This window comes from Siphateles boraxobius, unplaced genomic scaffold, assembly GCF_051911475.1.
Source record: "Siphateles boraxobius isolate OS27281-9 unplaced genomic scaffold, OSU_SipBor_1 65, whole genome shotgun sequence".
In the NCBI taxonomy this organism is placed as follows: Eukaryota; Metazoa; Chordata; class Actinopteri; order Cypriniformes; family Leuciscidae; genus Siphateles; species Siphateles boraxobius.
In genome coordinates, this window is record NW_027509192.1 from 2,138,179 (window position 1) to 2,160,000 (window position 21,822).

At 38.8% G+C, this 21,822-nt stretch overlaps 2 protein-coding genes across 2 annotated transcripts in view; both read right to left on the reverse strand.

Moving 5' to 3' along the window:
• Window positions 1-207: 207 nt before the first annotated feature.
• LOC143720590 (uncharacterized) lies at window positions 208-2,436 on the reverse strand. The gene is made up of 4 exons (XM_077210146.1): window positions 2,192-2,436; window positions 1,837-2,008; window positions 1,552-1,700; window positions 208-1,466 (listed from the first exon to the last, which is right to left on the reverse strand). Exons 1-4 carry the CDS (start codon window positions 2,406-2,408, stop codon window positions 1,297-1,299), a joined length of 708 nt encoding a protein of 235 aa, XP_077066261.1. The 5' UTR covers window positions 2,409-2,436; the 3' UTR covers window positions 208-1,296.
• A 3,746-nt stretch (window positions 2,437-6,182) lies between these two features.
• nuak1b (NUAK family, SNF1-like kinase, 1b) overlaps window positions 6,183-21,822 on the reverse strand; it is a 16,106-nt gene continuing 466 nt past the window's right edge. Inside the window, exons 1-7 of the mRNA XM_077210147.1 lie at window positions 21,158-21,822; window positions 15,562-15,682; window positions 13,118-13,269; window positions 11,858-11,923; window positions 11,429-11,548; window positions 10,473-10,605; window positions 6,183-10,350 (exon numbers count right to left, since the gene is read on the reverse strand). The exon at window positions 21,158-21,822 is cut by the window's right edge and continues 466 nt beyond it. Coding sequence (XP_077066262.1) covers window positions 9,311-10,350; window positions 10,473-10,605; window positions 11,429-11,548; window positions 11,858-11,923; window positions 13,118-13,269; window positions 15,562-15,682; window positions 21,158-21,370 — 1,845 coding nt within the window. The 5' untranslated portion in view covers window positions 21,371-21,822 and the 3' untranslated portion in view covers window positions 6,183-9,310. The remainder of the gene's footprint in view (window positions 10,351-10,472; window positions 10,606-11,428; window positions 11,549-11,857; window positions 11,924-13,117; window positions 13,270-15,561; window positions 15,683-21,157) is intronic.

A 21,822-nucleotide genomic window follows, 5' to 3' on the forward strand; every position in this document is an offset into this window, starting at 1 on the left:
ATATGCACTTGAAAATGCCCTCAATATTTTCAGAGCCCTCCATGGCCCTATGCTAGTAAATGTTTATAATGCGTAAGTAAAATACTGTTAAACAGTTCATGCACATCAAAAGATGCATAGGAGAAATCACAAGATCCCACATTGTGTTGTCTCAAAAATGTCTGTATTTCGGATTTTAGTAGTACAAAATATTGAAACAAATAATGATTTACTAAAACATTAATCACATTTTATTTATATTATTATCAAAGTATAAATTTAAGTATATACAGTAGTTACAATCTTGCATTTTTTTCCCAGGCAGAGGAGGTATCTGGCCTACCGCCAGTTTGTCAGCTGGGTGTGGGGGTACTTGGGCCATGGCAATAGGATAGTGATCCCATCCTGTGTCGTGGTCAGAATCCACCAGCAGTATCCAGACCCTGAGGGAAATTATGTTGGCTTCTTACACCACTAGATGATTGCCTTTTTTCAGATGAAGAATAAAAAAATAAAAAAAGAAATAAAAAGATTTTGAAAAAAATTGGACTTTACTATTCTCTTGAATTATAAAACTATAACTCTCTCTCTCTATATATATATATATATATACACACTCACCTAAAGGATTATTAGGAACACCATACTAATACTGTGTTTGACCCCCTATAAACGTTGCGTACGCACAAAAGAAGGCGTACTCCGCTCTCTACGCAATAATTGGTATTTATAAAAATATGGATGGTAATAAAATGCCATGATGCCATCACAATGCCTAATGACGCACAAGAAGTTACGTTTCTTGGCTTTCCTCTCTGTGTTTGCCATGATTTCGCAATCGATGAATATTAACTTGTGGGCGTTTCACGGAATAGAAGCCGCAAAAGCTGCGCTACATTTAGAATTGATTGTGATTTATTAAGGGAAAAATGCGTAGGATGTGCGTGCGCACGGTTTTATAAATCCAAATATTTCTGTGCGTACGCACGTCCTATGTTTCATCCGTACGCCACTTCTGACGCAAATCCTATGCAAAGTTTTATAAATGAGGCCCCAGGAGATTGTCTTGACCAGGACCACACTAATGCATTAATGAGAAATTGAACAGGTGTTCCTAATAATCCTTTAGGTGAGTGTATATATATATATACACACAGTTAATATTAATATCCTCTCTGTGTTGTCCTGACCCTGACTCCAGGCACTGTCTGTTAATGATTGAAATTAAACATCATATGAATTAAAATAATCAACCAGAATAGACTGCCATGACATTTGTGTTTGACGTCTGCCAAGACGCTAAATAAATAAAGTACATCAGTGGCTGAAGCGAGATACATAGGCAGCAACAGCCTCTTGCTTGTCTGGTCTGTGGAACTGTGAACACAGGGTGTCTGGGATATTCAGTTCCTGAAGCTCAACAGTGAATTTTGCTGGTTCATGCAGCACCTCGTCGAAGAAGACGCGCATTAGGTTGTCCACATAGGCTGGGAAGAAAAGATAATCATTAATCTGTATGTACCAAAAAAATAAATGAAAAATAAAACAATTATTGATATGTCTTTAATCTACCATATGATGGTTTTTTCTTCAGTGGCTGGATCGTGTGTTTTCCTTTCTTGTGCTTGGGGTATTTGATCTTGTATGCTGGTGTTCCGTCTCTAGACGTCAGCTGTTCCCTGTTTCCATTTTCATTAAAATGCAGCGAAGCGAGATACAACCTGAAATCACAAATATATAAAATGGCCATTCCAAAAAAAAAAAAGAATAAATTCCAACCTGGATTCAACCAAGAATATAGGTGAGAGACAGGTGTGTGCTTTTCCAAATAACAAATAAATTGACTATTCTGTTTACCTGCATAGCATTCCCCTGTAGGAGAAGACGACATTTTTGGGGGCAAATCGCAGAATGACGCTGTGGAAACCCTCAATGGCCGATGTTTGGTGCCTTGGGCTGAGTTTTGCCACACCTTTTAAGAGGTATTTGTTTGACACAATCCTCTGCAGTTTAAACAAAGCCGTTGATGCTGCAATTAAAATAGTGATAGAATTAATATTAGAATATAATTTTTCCCTACACATATCCAATATCACTTTTAGGAAAGTTGTGCAATAGCACAAACAAGTTGGCAAATTATTGTTGATATGTATTATTTATAGCAAACAAAAGCATGGATACCAGTACACTACATGATCTTGAGATTACATGCCTGATTTCAACCACTTTTTGGGGCGGCTTCCATCCAAGGCAGGGTGCAGACACTCAGGGAAGAGGACGTTGTCATGGCTGTGGATGTTCTGGACATGATTACTGAACGATGTCCACTTAGCTACAGCTTCTTCACCCGATGAGGAAGAGATGGCACACCAGTACAGATGGTTTACCAGGCTCTGCTGCCATCTCTTTAACTCATCGCAGTCCTTCATCTTTGCCAGAGCCTCCACTTTCTTCGAAACACCTGAATGGCGAGAATGAGCAAATGGAAGTCTGTTACTTGGGACCGGAGTATGAGCTTGTGGCCCCGCCCAGTGGAGTTACTACGTCACAACTCCAGTCTATTTCAAACGGCATTTTTGCGTCTGCTACTGATTCACAGCCATTTGAATGTAGAAATACTCAGAAATACAACTTTGAGCCTATTTTTCTAAAGATATGTCCTCTAACATAAGAAAAATGCCACAAGAACATGTTAACACCTAGAAAAACATTATTTTCATCGGAGTGGGTCTTTAAAGAACAGACTCCTACAGTTTTTACAGGACAAATCAGTCACACATCTTATTTTCCTATGGCTAACTCTCTCTATTTCCCCGTTTATCATGGGCTGGGCTGAAATCAGACCACGCTTGTAATCCCGCCTGAATGAAGGTTAACTAGAGTCTTCACATGCCAAACGCTCTCGGCTTCGGCTTTAAATCTACGGCATGTAGAATCCATCAGCAGTTTCTTTAGCGCTTTCCCACAAATAAAATCTCAAAGATTCCACTCACAGACCGTTTCCAAACTGCTCTCGGCATAAACGCTTTTCCTCTCTCAGATTCAGACGTTAAAGTTTATTTGAAGGAAGCTGAATAAGAGAAAGCGAGAGGAATGGAAAGAAGGATAAAAGAAGCTTTAATCAAAGAAAATAGCCCTGAAAAAAATCTGCGTTGTAGCTGGGCTATGCATTCAGAAACAAAGAGTAGATTATCTACTTCATATATTTATTTGGCCTATGAAAATGTATTTTAATGACCCCATATTATCATCCCAATCACAAGTAAACAGCACTAAAAAGTTACAAAAATGCTCTCTTTTGGTGACGCATTTTGATCTAATCATTCAAACCAACCACATAGAATCATATTGCATTTGTAGTGTAAACACTATGCTAAATTTAACGATTTTAAACTCTACAAGTGAACTGATTCACAGCTTTGTAAACAAATCTGTCACTGTGAATTGGTTCGTTGAACTGCATGGCCATTTTTAATGCCTATCTGTCATTGTACTGAATCAATGACTCAAATAAAACACAGCTGCAACCCCAAATGTTTGCTTTAAAACTGTTTCCATTCCTTCTTGAAAATAGGGCAGATGTTCCAAAAACTCTTTCTTCCTCCACCAATGAGAGAAATAAAGCTCTTTATGCATCAGTGAGTGTTTCCCGCAGCTTTAAGACGGATATCAAAAGATGGAGCACAAGTGGTTGGATGGAGGAAATGAAGGCTTCCCAACATCCTTAGAAGATCTGGCCTAACTTCCACAGAAGTTCTGAACACAACACTCGATGGGTGCTAAAAGCGTTTCAGAGGAAAGAGCTCTTGAGTTGATGGACAGGAGTTTATCCAGGGATAGAGATGTCTTCCTGTGAATATTTTGGTTGTATGATACTCCTCACTGAGCGTTTACAGCGCTGGTTAAAACACAGCAGGAGCTCAGAAACTGTATTACAGCCAGCCAGACACTTGCTAGACCTTACAAAAAAGCTACTGTAGAAGTACTATTGTTCATTGATTGTATCAGATGGTAATATTATGATAATGTAATACAAAAACTAACATCATACTGCCATGATATATTCTTGGAAGCAGCAGGAAGAATAAAAAACATGGTACAGTACATGATTTATACATACACAATGGTACTAAATATAGTAATTATTCAGGATTACATCAAAAGTACCATGCTACCATGATTTTTGGACATGTACCATGGTATTACCATGGTATTCTTAGAAGAACCATGTAAATACTGTACCATAGCACATGGCTTTAAAGTACTATAGTCTAAAGTACTAAGGTTATATTCGTTTTTTGACATAGTAATACATACCATGTTTTTTTTACATTTACTTAGGCAATACCAGGATATTCATTGAGTTACCTTGGAGTAACATGTAAATACATTGGCATATATATGTGGTAATCATTCATAATGCTTTTACCATGTTTTTTGGACATGTACCATGGCATTTTTAGAACTACCAGAATACAATGTAAATACCGTAAGTAAGTGGTATTATTTTTAGTACCATAGTAGCATATATTTCAAAGTACCATAGTATAACCATCTGATTCTATCACCGTACCATTTTACATGCCACAGTACTTTTTGTAAAGGTATATTTCTGGACATGTAGCTATGGTGCTATTTGTTGAATTACCTTGGAGTGCAGTGTAAATACCATCTATGTATGGTAACCATTCAGTATATTAAAAAGTATTAAAATATATATATTATAGTATTATTTTCAGTACCATGGTATATTTCAACCAAGCTATCTGACACCCCATTAAAGCCACAGTACTTTTTGTAAGGGTATTCACAGTAATGCCAAAAAAATTTGTATTTGGAATATTGTGATATTACCATGGTATCTTTTTTGTAAATAAGAGTAATTGCTTTTTTTCTAATCTTTTTTACTTAGAACTTTGTTGTGATATCTTTATGGTTGGATATGATAATCATTTCCTACCATGCCGCCAGAGTATATTTTGTAAGACTTCTTTCATCAAATCGTCCTCGTCTCTATTTTTAGCCGTTGTCCTGCTATTCTGGAATTCATTGCTGACTGGTTGCTGCCGAACGGAATCCTTTCAGGAATGTCTGGAACTTTCTCAAACCACTACAGAGAGAGAAAGCGAATGAGAGGTTGAGCCGTGAGGAGGGGGAGAGGAAAGAAGAAAGCAGATGTGTGTCTGTTCTTCTGTTGTGGACAATACAGTAAGTCTGAATATGTGCGATCAGGTTTTCGTCTAAGAGCTTATACGTATCTTGAATTGATTAGCGCGTGTGCGATGACTTGTCTTTCTGTGTGTGTGGTCCATTTAGCGAAGATAATCAGGTGTAATCTCTCACAGTTCCTGGATCAGTATTTCAGAATCAAAGAACAAGTTCAGAGTGAAATCGGGCCATCCAGCCCACCTGCTTATCACCAACTTTTCCTGTGGGTCAGGTTTTGCCTATACAATGTGGATACTAAATGCAAATAATTGTAGTGTAGAAAACAAATCCCTTCAGAATAGTGCTTTTGTCTTCCTACATCTCCACTTTTTTAAGATTTAAGAAAAATTAATAACATAATAACATATCTGGCAAGTAAATGAAGTGAGTAGCTGATGCCTAGCCTATATGTTTTTAAGGTGCATTGTGGGAGTTTTTCTGCCATTTTGACAATGGGACTCCCTAGGAAGTTTATTACTGAATAAGACAAATGATTGAGACACATACATTGTCTTTTAAACCTAGAAAATCAAGGACAACTGTATTTATGTCTGTCTGGTGTGTGCAGAAGGTCTGCTAAATTTCTTTTTCTCTCTGGCACGCGGCTGAAATGGTCTCTTGTTCTGTTTCCTTGGGTCTTGGAGAGCAGCTCTGGATCAAATTAAAGCTGGCAAAGACAGCTGCCTCTCCTTTATATATTTCTCCCTTCAGATCTTGTCTCTCTTATTCATGTGCACTTTTCCATACTCTGGTCTTGTGTAAAATCTTTGTTTAAAAAAAACTGCTTAAAGGGGTAGTTCACCCTAAAATGAGACATCTGTCATAACTTACTCACACTCATATTGTTATAAACCTGTCTAACACAAAATGGTATCCAAATCAGTGATCCAAAATGTTAATTGGTCTACTAAATATTAAATGCAGAATATTACTTGACTTACGCATGCAAGAATAAACCATTAATGCACTCAAATAAAGTAGACACAGATATCAGCTCCTTTGAAATGATCCATTTATTGAGTTGGTTTTACACAGATTTGGTTCTGTGGTACAAATCAATGCTGGTTAGTGAGATATCTCCACCAAACAACAACCAAAGCAGCTGAATACACAACCAAAGCTTTACAACACAACCACAATGCACCATCTTTCTGTTATTTTGCTCTTCCAGTTGTCTTTCAGTGTTTGTTTGCGTCTAAACACACTCACACATGCACACTTTGTATGAGTGCTTTTAAATGAAATTAAATGGCTTCACCACCAATAAATATAGTATAAAAATGCAATTGTAATAATTTTATTATCAAAAAATTAAACAAAAATCATAAAAGATAGCAAAGGCACTGAACGAAAAATACCTTGGCAGTCCAGGTTTTTCAAACTGATACCAAACCCCAAAAAAGATTATGGCATTGACCAACAAAAGTAATTAACCATAATAAAATAATGCATAAATAACATAATACTAATATCCAGTCAAGTTTTCCTCTATGCTGACTTTTGACTAAAATGCACCAGGTATTTCCAGTTTGGCTGAAAGTATGTTTGCATTTGATTTGCAATGGCCGCCTCTCTTATACTCTCAGTTATGATGGCACTATGGTTAGCAATGGCACATTTGAGTGTATGCTCAACTTTGTCCTAAAATATTAAGACAAATAAGGTTGATAGTGAATATCTTGACACCAAATATTGGGTCAGATCAGCGAGGCGGCTTTTGAGATTTCGAACACATCGAATGACCCTGATAAAACTGCAGTAGTTGTGATCGATCGTCTTTTAATGCAAATGCTTTACATTAGCATTAGGACTGCATTTTTGCACTGAAAACCTGTAGAGATCAGGAGAGATCGTTGATTATACGCACAACGTTCTTCTGTAAGGTAAATCAATAATAACGATATTTTGGAGAATCAAAAACAGAAGCGCAATAACATAAAAATACTAACATAGTATAATTTGATCACTGAATCCAGTTGACAATACAATGCAATACAGAAATGCAGTACGATAAGATACACATTAGGTGTGTCTATAATATCTACCCAGAACCTCCTTTGAACAAAATGCCTCCCATTAACTTTTTCAGTTGAAATTTTTGGTGCAAATTGTATTTTTCCATTCATGCTGATAGTATCTCTTTACTCTAGTAATGTCTGACATTTCTACCCATAAACACCTTCTTTGGTACAAAATACTTCCCTTATCCTTTCATCTACTTTCTTCATCTCACTATTTCTACACTTGCACTAGTCTTTCTTCTCATGCAGCAAAATACAAAGCTACGTCATACTTTCCAGTGAATAATTCTATGTGTCCCTCTTACTGGAAAAGTGTCCTCCATCCATAAAAGCTTTCATGAACACACCTTGTAAAATACCTCTTTCTCTACAGCTACTTCACACTTACCTTCTAAAAACATTTAGACAAAACATGTCTTAAAAATAAAATTGCACTTTCATTCATCTTATATTCTGCAGGTAGACAAAAAACAAAGGACTAAAGATTCTGAAACAATAAAGCTTCTGTCCCATTAAACCTACGACACAGGGAAGCTCTCTAGTCCAAACATGCCTTTAAAGAGCCTTTGGAATTTGCTGCCTCATCACAGCTTTGAAACTAATCGTTCTTGTTTTTTTTAGCCCTAACAGGAGTGTTTTGGGCATCAAAGTTCAACAGAGAACCAATAATCCGTTATTCTTAGAGCTGAGCAATTATGATCCCTAACCATCAACAGATAAACATTGGGAAAGACAATGTTTCTACAGTCAAAAACCTTTGGAAATAGTCAAACAAGCTTGTCTTCTCCTGAAACATTCTTTAGAGCTGAGCTTGTGTCTGACAATTCTACCTTGTGTTAAACCTTGTTATGGTGAAGTTGTCCAGAAACCCCAAACAGTCACCTAACCCAATCAAGAAACCACAAGAGTATCATTCCAGAGAAACACATGCTACATGCACACATGTTCCTGTCAGGACTCAATCAGAAACAACTAATCCAGCACACTGGAACTTTGAATTACCCAACAGGTTCTGGAAATAAAACTCCTTTTCAAGCTGATCACAGACTGACTATTCTTCTTCTTCCTCTTCTTGAATAATGGACTGTAAAGCACCAGTCTCGTTAGTAGTGGGGCAAATTTAACCATGCAGTCAGGTAGTTTTGTAGAGTTGGCTTTGTGTTCAGAGGTCCTGGGCCTCTTCTAAGCATTCAATACAAACTCAAAAATAAAATAAAATAATTAAAATTGATAAAACGCTGTTCTGATGACAGCTTCCTCTGGCATTTCTCTCCACCTAAAGGAAATGACATACATAATTTAATTTGAATAAAAAAAAGAAAAAAAAGGGCACTTCTATAAGTCCATAGATATGATTCTACTCATAGGATCAATATGATTTTGATCGTTACAAATGCAGTTTAAATGAAATATCGCAATAACCGAGAAAGAAAAATAATTATATATGTCAGTTCCAATCAAGGACAAGGAGAGATTTGAGTTTTCTAATTCTTCCAGTACTGCCAGACCACACCAGTTTTATATCACTAAATCTACCAAAAATATTAATAAATAATACACAACAACAGTTCATTTGGAGCAAGACCCTGGTTTCTTTCTTTTTTTTGGAAGTAAAGACCACAAATGACATGTGCTCTGTGAGAGTTTTAAGGTGCTTGATAAACTCCGGTTGGCTCTTATTTTAGTTTAATCAAGGCTGCTGATACATGATGCCTTATTATGATGCTAACTCACTTTTTACTTAATATGTAAACATTTAATTTCATTTCTTGCCTGTAGGGGGATAGTGTCACAGAGTACCAACTTAACTTTTACTTACTTCAAAACCTTAAATCCCCCAAGGCTGTAGTTCCCCAAGTTGTATTTGATACAAATTTTGAATATGTATAAAATAGGGTATGGTTAAGGTAAGAAAAGATAGGGTATGATTAGGGTTAAGGGTTGGGAGTTAGGTTTAAGGTTTGGTTGTACACAACCTCCAATATCATCCCATTGAAAAAGGACTCACATTCATAGAATCCCAGTTTTGCACTGGTCGTCAACAACATGCCAAACAAACGCTTTCCACTTGCTCCTCCTCCATTCTTTCTAGGCCCCTATCCCTATGACAAGTTGTTGCTGATGTCCAGGGCTTGTTGGTACACCTGAGTCATATCATCAAGATCTCCTAACAGAGAGAAACTGCTGTTATCCCCTGGAGAGCCCTGTGATCCTCGACTGAATTTACCACTAAGTAGGGGAGGAGCTGCCTGGAGACCTTTAAAGTTGGCCAGCTGAAGAAGGTTTTCCGCAGACACGCAGCCTCTGATGTTGGGGCGGGTTCTGGGTGGGGGCCAGTCAGCGCCGCTGAAGGAACAGTTGGTGATGGTGTCGCTATCCTCCCTTACAATACTGGATGGGCGACTCTGACTGCGGGATAAACCTGAATCGCCAGGTGCTGGTTCCCCAAGGACACTCATAGGAGGAGCGCCGCTATACGTAGAATACTTCCCGTTGCGTTTCAAGATGCCTTTTCTACCAACCGCTCGCTTTGGTGGTGAGCTGGCGGCGAGAGGTGTAATGTTGCCACCTAGCAGGTCAGAGGACTCACTGCGCTCTGGGGAAGAATAGTACCCTGATTCCCGTTGTTGGTTGTTCTTTAGGATTCCCTTCTTAGGAAGGATGGAAATCGTCTTGGTAGGAGAGTCGTCTGTTAGCCTCTGCTCCTCTTCGTCCTCTTCACCCTCAGGCCCAGATTCCTTCTCTGGGGTTCCCGCACCGGACTCTATCTCCTCCAGACTTGGAGAGCGTTGCTCTTCAGAGGTTCTTGTCTTCAGGATGCCCTTTGGTCTCTTGAGGCCCAGGCTGTCCTCTCCATTACAGTGGGACACTCCAACATCATTCTCTTTCTTGGACTTTTTTGGCCGTTGACGGACAAGCAGGAATGGTTCGGACCGGATGGCTTTAGTGGGTCGTGGCTCGGTCCGGTTCTGCCAGTCAATGAGACGAGCCAGCATGGGCGAGCCAGCATCCCTTTGCGATTCACAGTCACACACACTGGTCTTCCATCCCCAGTTTACCCACCAGTGATTGGCGATGTCTTCCACCGTGGCCCGCCGCTCAGGGTTGACCATCAGCATCCAGCGGATCAGGCCACGAGCATCTAAACAAAAGACCAAACCAGCTTCTTGTTTAGCATAATCAAAGACATGTTTACTCGAATATATATTTCTCTATACAAACATCATTCTAAACACTGTCTAAAGAATTCAATAGTTCCAGTACCTGATGACTGGGATGGTTCTCGGTACTCTCCATTGCTGATTTGCCTAATAAGATTTTTGTGGTCTCCTCCATCAAACGGCATACTGCCATAGACCAGCGTATACAGCAACACCCCGAGAGCCCAGCTGTCCACCTACAAATAATGGATGGCATTGATGTCAGCTGACTCTAAAAGAACATTGAGTTACTGCTAAATGTTGAATAAACAACACTTCAGTAGAGTGAAAGGACAAGGTATGTAGGCTAGAAATCTCATGACCTCTACAGCAGCCTGAATGGTTTTCCAGGTCCTTGAGTTGTCAGTTCACAGGAAATCACTTATGGACCTGAGTGATTGTTAGCTCAAGGTAGTCACCATGGCAAGATACTTTATTGATTTAATTGATTGCAAAGTTTTGCTTTTTGATTACATCCTCTACATTGTAGTGTTTTCTCTACCCCTGAGGAAAATTGCAGCAAATTATTGCATCCTAAAGTCTATAAAGTACACTGAACTACTTCTATCTTAAAATGCCCTTGGCTGTATACCACAAGAGAGACACACGTAAAGCTCTAAAGAGCCTTTTAACTCTGACCCAGGATTGGGATGTATAATCAGAGATACTTGGAGAAAGAAACTCCAGCTGCGCTCCATGTTCAGTAGGGAAGCACAAGCGTGTGTTTGCCTGATCCAAGGGGTCTGTGGAAGGATAATCCCATCAAAGAGCAGAACGAGGCTTCACTAACCACACAGACTGTCTCTGATAGATCACAGCCGCTCACAGTGGATTTCACACGCTAACATAATGAAACTGTGGGGTGTTTCATTTACGATGATGCAAACCTCAAGGGTTTATGCCTGTGCATCACGTCATGCAGGCCTGTAGTAAACCATTCCAGCATGTTATTATGACCCTGGAAGAAAGTTCAACATAAAGAGCAGCTTGTGTAGCTTTCTTTATCTGAGCATGCCTCACCTCTGGACCACAGTACGGTCTTCCGTTGACGATCTCTGGGGACGCGTAGAGTGGACTACCACAGAAGGTCTGGAGGAGCTTGTCTTTATGATACAGGTTGGACAACCCAAAATCAGCAATCTGAATGAACAACAAACAAGTTGTTCTGTTTTAGAGAACCAGTGCAGCTAAAATTGTATTTTTCTGGTTTAGTAAGTGTTTGTTCCATTCAACACTTCATTGTTTCATTCAACGTTCTGTTCATGATTCATGAATGAAGCCCATAATTTTTTAGTTCACATTTACATTTAAATCCTACTGAAAACAGCATCTTTTCAATGTTCAATTTGGGATGCACTAATCCTAATGTGTTATACCATATATAGTACGTATGTGAACTAGGACATACTAACTGTTTCAGGACATACCTAACTTAAAAAACATTCTCACCTTTATGTTACCGTTTTCATCCAGTAGCACATTTTCCAGTTTCAGGTCCCGGTGAACAACACCGTTCTGTAAAGAAAATGTCAGAATACACTTCAGAGATTGGAGATAATATTATCATAGCCAACAGAATATGACCAATTAACCACTGACATCTGTTCCACAAACACTACATCTAATTACAGTTCTGTTCAGACACCAGCTCTTGATTGGAACATGATTGTGCTGTTAGTCTTTGTGTTTCCTCTAAAGTAACAAACAGCATTTGGGTTACAGCACACCCGGAAACCCAGTCACAAGGGGTTTGGGATCTGAGAGAGTTCATTACAGATCTCTAATTACCATGTAAGAAGCATGTGTTCAGCATGCACTGCTTTTAGCAGATGGACTATAAATTGACAGTTTAACAGACTGCTTTCTTGTGTTGTCTGACGGGACCCACCCAAAAGTCCCCCCACATTGTGGTTGCCCATGGTGATGATGATTCATTACCCTCCCCTCTGGTGTCTGGGAGCTCCCCTGCCCTGAAATATGACATCACGTCATCTTCAGCTGCAAACCAGCCCACCCAGTGCAGGTCCATGGAGACCTTGATTGACTCTGAGCAGAGCATCATGGGGAGCAGGACTGTCATTTGTTAGATGTGATGCAAAACACTGGCTAGGTTTCAAAACCTAGTGATCTGCCTAATTAGACAGTATTTTGATGATAAAATATGTGAATGCAATCCCATAATGCATTGCAACGAGACCAGTGACAACAACAAAAAACTCACCCAAAAATGGTGAAACGTCAGTTATAAATATTCACTGTGTAAACCGTTTTTAAAAAAAAAATCTATTTACAATGGCGTTTTTTTATCTAGTCTTTTTTTGCCTGTGTATTTTTATGCTTAGCTTTGCATCAAGATAATTTAAAACTCTATTAAAATGAAAAGAAAAGGTCTGATTGTAGGAAACTGGAAAGACCTTATTCACGGAAATGTAAAGTTGGCCGGTTTATTACTCCATCGACAGCTCTGCTAAAAGCTGAAATGTGTGACCCATGATGCAAAGCTGTTTCAAATCAGTTGTCTGTTCCAGGATTCCTCCCAAACTGACAAGAGCCAAAGATAATAGATTCGCAATGCACAGCCCGATTTCATCGAATAACTGCGCGTGCATCTCTGCAGGAACCCTGATGACACATGAGGCTCTCTTTGGAAAGAGAAAGGGATTGAGAAAGAGATAGAGTGGAAAAGACAGAGATAAGCGAGGTGCGTACCTTGTGGCAGTAGTGCACAGCAGAGACAATCTGCCTGAAGAAGTGTCGGGTCTCTCTCTCAGTCAGGCGTCTGCGTTCACTGATGTAGTCATAGAGTTCGCCTTTACTGGCGTATTCCATAACGATCACTATCTTGTCCTTATTTTCAAACACTATAAAACAAAACATCATGTTGAAAATCTTTGCATATATGTGTGTATATATATATATATGAAATGCATTATAAAATGTATATTTGTATACATATATTACAATAAAGAAGGATATAAAAAAAACACGAGATACATTTTGAGGCCAGCTGGTTATCGTGACCCATGTCAAGTTTAGGCCAAGGCTTCAATAAGGAGGCATCCAGTCAAAAATAACATGTACGGTGGCGCCTTGTTTCTTCAGAATGCAACCCACAATGAAAAAGTACAAGTAAAAAAACTACAGGATGCATAACATTGAAAAGACTTTGTTTTGTAGTGGCCAGTCCAGAAAGTTCATCAGTCACAGCAGAATCCACTAACGACCAGGAGAAGCCGAAAAATCCAGAGGAACAAACACAGCAAATTACAGTCCGACACAGCAGAAAGTGGCTGTTTCTGCAAAACCCCAAAAATCCTCGTACGGATCACCCCACCCAAGCGTTTGGCGCTGCCGCCGGCTCCTGTCACACATCCAGAATCGGTTCTCATCTTTTTACAGAATCTCTTGTGTCCGCCGCCACTTTCAACAGAACAGCAGGGAATGTGAGCACAAGGCCTTCTGAGATTGTACAAATACAGTTTAGAGAGAAAGGTTAACCGAGTTAACATATTTACTGTGTCAAAAACAGTAAATCACAGTCTTCTCAAAGTGCTAAATATTGAAGCTCGGCGACAAATTCTACAGTCATGTAAGAAAATCTATCTGAAAAATACACTGTGGCCTGTCGGAAAGGAAATTGCAAATGAGGTCTTTAATATCTTAAGTGTTTCTCCTAGATCACAATGAGGTTGAATGCAAACTCCTGATTCTCAGATGTTTCCCCTGGAAAAAAGAATAATGCTTTAATTTGATAGTCCACTATAGACATTCTACTAACTACTAAGTAATTTTGCAAATACATGTAAACTAACTCTCATTAGAGTATTAGTAGACTGTCTGCTTAATATCTTTTAACACTTTATATATGGATGGTCCATCAACAGACATTCTATTGACTATAAGTAACTTTGAAACTACATGTTAACTAGCAGTCATTAAAGTATTAGTAGACTGTCTGTTTAATATCTGCTAACACTTTATTTTTGATGCTCCCCTACAGACATTCTACTTACTACAAGTAACATTGCAAGAACATGTCAATTTTTTCTACAAACCCTAACCCTAACAGTCTACTAATACTCTAATGAGAGTAAGTTTACATGTAATTGCAAAGTAATGAGGGTTTGTTGACTAGTAGATGGAAAGTTATTCATAGATAGTAGAATATCTAAAGTGAACTATTGAAATAGCATAACCAAATCAACACCACAGTCATTTCAAAAGTCTCACACTGTGCTCAGACTTGCCAAACAAGTCTCCAGTCAAAGTCAGAGATTTCAATATGAGCTTGAGTTTTATTGTCTTACTGTATGTCAACAATTGTCTCAGTTGTGTGGAATTTTTGGGAGAAACAATTGACACACTTTTGATACTTTAACCATAACTCTAAATCTCCTGAGCAATTAAAGAGCAACCTCTGAGTAATAAAATGTTCCTCTGGGAAAGTTCACGCTGCTAAACGGGTACACAAGCAATTCACATTCATTCCTCTATCCGAAAATTTCCACGACCAGCCCAAACCCATAAACATAATTTAACATGGCAAGATTAAATTAAAAGAGAAAGACATTCTGACACTGGAGCAATGAAAGACAAAACCAGACACAAGAAAAAAATGATTCTCTGGAGACTCATTTAAAGCTGGTAACTCCAGAGACTCGTTTAAAGAGGTGTTCTCCCTTCTTTGGGTCGAGCCAACCACAACACAGGCGGTGTCATGACACAGAACAAAGATGAATACGGCAACTCTTCAAAAATAAACTGCCCTATAAACCCAGACAGACTTTGAGCGGAAAACCGTCGACTCAGCGCGCCGAGAGCTCGCCAGGCCCGCCGTGGAACAGAACCAGCAGAAGAAACCAGACGGCAGCAAAAACGTCTTTAGAAACCATCAACACAGGGCTTCTCTGGAGATCTTAACCATTGAAACACATGCTGGTCAGGAGTGGGCAGGGGCATATTCACTGAGGCTGATCTAGTTTCATTGAAAAATGAATGCATGAACAAAACAAAAGGCCTTTACTGTCCTTCACAACACAAGCCTATTATTAGTCAATGAAAGATGATTCATTAGAAATGTATGTTTTATTCATTGTTGAGTTTGAGTGGATTGATTAATAGATAGATAGATAGATAGATAGATAGATAGATACCTTCATATATAGAGATGATATGTGGGTGGCGAAGAGACGACATGATCTCGATTTCTCGTCGAATGTGAACCATGTCCTGTTCATCTTTAATCTTTTCCTTCTTGATAGACTTGATGGCAACCTGAAGAGAAGAAAGAGTTTTAGAGTTTAAAATATTATTCATAATAATATTTTGTTAGAACCTCTAATAATTTACATGTTATTTTATTTAGTTGTCCACTCAGAATCGTGGGAGAATACCACTTTTTTACCTAATTTAAACACAAAAAAAATGTGATTCTCAATTTACCAAGAATTGTGTAGCTTTACACACAATTGAGTATTTTTTGGGGAAAAAAGTCCGTTTCGACATGCCTAATCGTTGAGGGGGGGGCAAATCAGGCCCAAAATGGATCTTAAAATCTTCAAGCGCGTGGCCAGCATAAGCCACCGTTTCATGGCTTTTTGTTTGAGCATGTGCACTAACCACTCAAACAAAAACACTCTATTCTTGAATGTCAGAAAAACACCTGAGTAGATTCTTCAGACGGAGAGGTGTAATCATCCCATCACACACACACAGAATTATCCCATAAACACATCACAACTGAGCATATTTTCAGCCTCTTGCTGTGTAATTTTCCTGATGTTTTTTTTTTTTGGAAAATGAGGGTGCAATGTTTGGAAGCGGAATGAAAGCTCTCTCGTGTGTTTATTCGGCTCTCATGGGCCCTGAGGACACTGCACTGATGTCTCTATATGACCATCACATGACCTAAACGCACTCGAACAGGAGATAAGATGTGGGCAGAGAGGAGATGCCCTGCTCACAGACTGATGGATGATGTCATCAGGAGAGAAGAGGAAATGATAGTGATTTCCTGTCTATTTCTGTCCTATCTCACCCTCCCAGGCGTGTGCTACACGTCCATTTAAAGAATAAATGGAACAACGAGTCAGCCGATGACAGACCTTCATTGGAAAAAAGGAAGTCCTTTGTTTGTTTCGTGATGTCATTCACATTGACGGGCCCCAAATGGTCCCTAAAACAGGTCTATCCGCTCCTCCATGTGGCTTCTCATCATCGCTGTAATTCCCAGAACAGTGTCTTCACATTAATGGCGAGCATGCGGGCAAATCTCTGCTTTTCTCGGAGAAACCAAAACCACATGTTTCCGAGGAGCTGAAGGTAAATCAGCGACTATATCCATAAAAGGAAAGCCCAAGCGGAATGTTTCAAAACTGATTATGTGGAATAAAACGACATAAACAAATCCAGAAACCAGGGCCGTTCTCTAAAAGCAGAAGGGGCAAGTCCCGCTCTTTATTGGAAAGCCATCACGGAGTGTTTTCCATGAGCTCATGAAGTTATGTGCAGTTGAAGGTATTCACCTCCCGCCAGGTCCGCTGGAGACGCCAGGAATACTAATGTCGCAGTTTGTTCATACGCAGCAGGAGCGAGAGTTTAAAATAAACTCCAGGAAGGAAAAAAAGACTGCGTTCCCACTGAGGTAGTAACAGGATTCCGACCAGTAGAGCTTTTTATTTGTTTATCTGTGTGGAAGCCAACTGAACAGAATACAGGATCAATAAAAGTGCAGACGACTTTTTGCATTTCATTAATGATGTTTGCAAAGGGTTAGGGATTTGAACTTAAAACCTCTCAGAAATACTACATAACACTCAGAAAACCACCTACAACATGCTGGATAAGTCATTTCATGAAATAAACTGTCCCTGCCTCCTACAACCGCTAGAGGCCACCAGCTTCCTATGAAAACACTACTGCGAACATAACATTTTGTTTCCCTTTGATGACCGAGACTCATATATGAAGGTCTCACTGACCCTGGATCAGAATTTAGAGCCAGTTGCATTTCTATCATGCTGTTTTAGCCCCCGTATAGGATACTCATTTTCCATCACGCTTTCATTTCCTCCTCAAGATGGACTTTAAAATGTTTGTCTACTTGACTTGTCAGTGACCTTTCGCCTGCAGACAGACAAACACACACACATGATGGACATGTGACCAGTTCATCACACCGTGGAAGGAATGTTCACCGTTATGTACTGTGGACATCCGATCTTGTTTGTGCATTCAGATGCAATGCAAACACGTACAGAACTGACCTCATACGTGCGAGAGCTCACACACACACATACTATCTGTCTGTCTGCTCGGGTCATTATGCTGAATCAGGCTGGTAAAGCCATAAAGAAGAAATATGTTGTGTAATTTCTTCGGTTATCTGTGTCATAGGAGTAGAGGTCAAGAACTGGATTGTAGCATATATCAACAGTCAGAACATTGTGTTTGTCTGTGTACGTGATAATAACAGATAGTAAAGCATTATCATGGCAGAATAAACATTACGTTCAGCAACAAAAGGGACATCACTGCATGAGAGGCACAAAACTAAATATGATATGAGCTGCTTGTATTGACTGGTTATGAAGATTGATCTTTCATATCCCAAGAGATTTAGTGAAGATCGCAGTTGTATTTGATTTAAGTACCGAGATAACGAATTAATCGCACATTTTTCAGTAATTAATTGCGATTAATCGTACCTAACATTAAAGTTTTTAATATATTTGCCGAACGCATTACACTTTCAGATATGCAAGTTTGATTAAATGCATCGTTAATTCTAACGTGTTTTAAACTGCTGTTTATTACAACACAACTATGTGAATGTAAACGTGTTGCAATATATGTCCGAACGCAAATATGATTAATAGTATGCACATGCCTCTTAGTATGCAAGTGCAATTTCACATATTGTTCCACTCCGAAATGTGTCAAAAAAGTATTAACTATGCAAGCAAAAACCCACAAATGTTTCTCTGTACACAGCTGTGATTTTGTGACTTTTATTCAGTGCTATTCATAATGCAATGCAAGTTGCGAACACAAACGCTTAGGTACACAAACTCTATTTCAAACATTGTTGCGCTAGAAAATCAGAATACCTTTATAACTCAATGCAAATATGAAAAGTGAATTTGATGCGGTATTGCATTCTGACGTTAAAAAATTCTATTTATAAGGCAATATGTGAACGCATATTGTGAAATATGTGAAAGCCCAATTTAAAATGTAAAAAAAAAACAGGTAAATGCATTTAAGTATGCAAGTGAGTTTTTACACTTTGCTGCATTGTAAAGTGTGTCGAAATGCAATTTACAACACAATGCGAGTACATGGTGCATTCTCAACGAAGCCACAAAGGGGCGCTAATGCTTCTTTTGTGTTTCATTTGTGTTTTGTGTTTTTCGCATACAGTCGACAACGTTGTTCACATGGATATGCGAAAACTATTAAAAAACACTGTATTTCGCTTCCGGGCCAGTAGTTGGCGATGTCACTTTGTATAGTTCAAGCTTTATTTGTCATTGCATGAATACAGTGTATTAACACAACGAAATTTCAAGAGCTACTCCAGATCAGTGCTTTAAATAGATAAATATAACACACACAAAAAAAAAATATATATATATACAGTATATTGTATATTCTATACAATATACTGTATAGAAACAGTATGCGCCTATAGACTGAACACGTTATACATATGCACATGATATCACAGTTTTCACAAATTCGCATTTCGTTAGCTTACACATAGACGATAACGGTTTAATTTTCAAAAACTTGCACTTTGAAACCTGTTTTCAAAAGTTAGCATTTTCAGGCCCCAAAAATGCAGTTGTCCTGTAAATGAACAGCCAAAAGTCGAAAACTTTCTAGTTTTAGTTGAAAACGGTGTTGTGAAAACGGCCCCTAAGTCATACAGGTTTAAACAACATGAGGGTGATTAAATGATTGAAGAAATTTTATTTTTGAGTGAACTATCACTTTAAGCAATGTATGAAAAAGAATCAAAATATTGCAGTGTGATTTTTCTTTCTTACGGATGTAGGCCTGTCTTAAGACTGTGATTTCAAATGTTTAGTCTCTGTGAGCAGTTATCAGTGGTTTCTATGTCTGTTATCCATACGTCTGCACTATAACTCTTTACAGATAGTGCGTCCGGCTGGTTAACAGTTTTTCTGATTAATTCCTGCTAAGCGCACTAAACTGGTGCCAGAAAACAACACCGTATGTCTCTCTGAGTGACTTCATGTTTATGGGCCCACAAACACGCATGACAAATTATGTTTTACCATGCGTCTGAGTTTGAGGTAAATGAAAAAACATGTATGTGTGTGTGCACCATTTTATTTTTAGGTCTTTTAGAGTGCGCTCATACATTCTTCAACAGCCTGCCAACACTCTGATGGCACACTGCCCACCGATACACTCAGACCTGTGTGTGTGTGAGACTGTGTTGTGAAATAGCCTGAATTGTAAATTATTAAACTAAAAGAAGGCTATATATCAGCGTACAGCTCATAACAGCCACCAACAATATTGTAGCCATGGAAATATACATGACTAGAGGTTGTTTCAACTGCTAGGTCACGCCTAAAGAATGTGTTTCAGGTCTATTCGGCAGGTTAAAAAACAATGCTAAATGCTAATAACGAAACAAGTAAACAAACAGTCATTCTTAGTTAGTTTCCCATACATACAATCAAACTCTACAGTAATTTAGTGCAAATTCAATCACTAGGTTGAAGCTAGTCAAATCAGCCAGATGCTAACACTCAAAACCATGAACAAATCTAGGGTGAAAGAACTAGCAACAACAACATGGTTTGTGCAGACCACAAGAAAATACTCTGAAGAACGCTGGGGTCTGAACAAAACGAGACCCTTGACTTTCATTGAATGGACCAAAAAGTTTTTCAAAATATCTTTTGTTCTTCACAAGAAGAAAGGGTTGGAATGACATAAGGGTGAGAAAAACAATGACAGAATTTTCATTTTTGGGTGAACTTTAGCAAAATAGCAAGATTTCATTGCTTCCAGCAGCTGTTCTGGGTTCTGCGGTGACCGAGCTGCAATGTTAAACATCAACCAAAGCCACGTGCCGCAGCGTGCCGAATGAATCCGGTATGTTTGATTAATGAACAAACGAACACTTAAGCCCTGCCTGACCTAGATGACCACAGCATAACTTGGCAACTAGGCCAGTGCCTAGGTCAACTATGCTGGTTCATTAGTGACCCAAAGATCATAACTCAAGGTCTTTAACATATAGGTCACTGGTCGCATTATTATGGTGAGCGGTCAGCAGTGACCTTTGAACCCAACTGCAACAGAAACGGTCAAATGTTTGAAGTGTGATACGTTTCATTGTGGTCATTAAAGCAACTTTACACAAGATTTAAAGCATCTGCTCTAGCACCACTGAACGCGTGCGGAGCACTCGTGGGGTGGACTTCCCTTGAAATGGGCTGAAACGAGCCAAACACAACAACGTATTATTATAGCTTAGCTGATACTCTAAATGACAAACTACAGCCGGCCCAAGAACCAGGCCAGTGCTGTACATTTACCAAATGATTCATTGATTCAAGATTTCAATACTGGTATATTCTCATGTATATTCTTCATCTCGTGTATCATGGCATTACTATAATTAAGTACCTTGCAGGGTTTGAACCTATAAAACTTTTAGATACCAGTTCAGATGAATAACTACTGACTGATTCAGCAGATGCTCACCTCTCTTCCAGAATGGCGCTCGATGGCCTTCTTGACTTTGCCGTACGTTCCTCTCCCCAGGGTCTCCAGCAGCTCGTATCGATGCTTTAGGTTGTGTTTGTGATGATGTTTCTTCACACCAGAGCTGCTGCGTTTTACCTCACCGGGGCCCTCAGGGGCCTCCGCCACCACTGAGGGGCCCGGTGGGTCACCTGGCCTTTGTGTCTCCATCATGCGGGAGGATATTTTAAACCTTCCTCTGTTTAAATATCTTGACTAAATGCTTTGAAATATTGATAATATAAAACCTAATTAATATACCTAATTAGCATATAAATAAATAAATAAATTACAATGCAAAGGTTTAATTATGTTAAGATATAAACTAATTTATGATTGTCAATAATGACTCATATTTTAATGAGGTGTCTATCTATTCTACCTATAGCCGGCTATGGTAGGCTATCTAAAGAAAAATAATATTCCCAGTCTAATTATGAACGATAAAACCGTGCTTAATATGGATTAAAAACGGACTAAAAAGGCATATTATTAAAAAGAATCTAATGAACACGTGCCAAGTGTTTTTTATGGCACTTATAAAACTGATACAATGTATCATTCACAATTAGAACGACAATTTATCTATTGTGCTCTATTCTATTATGACGCGTTCTATACCATTA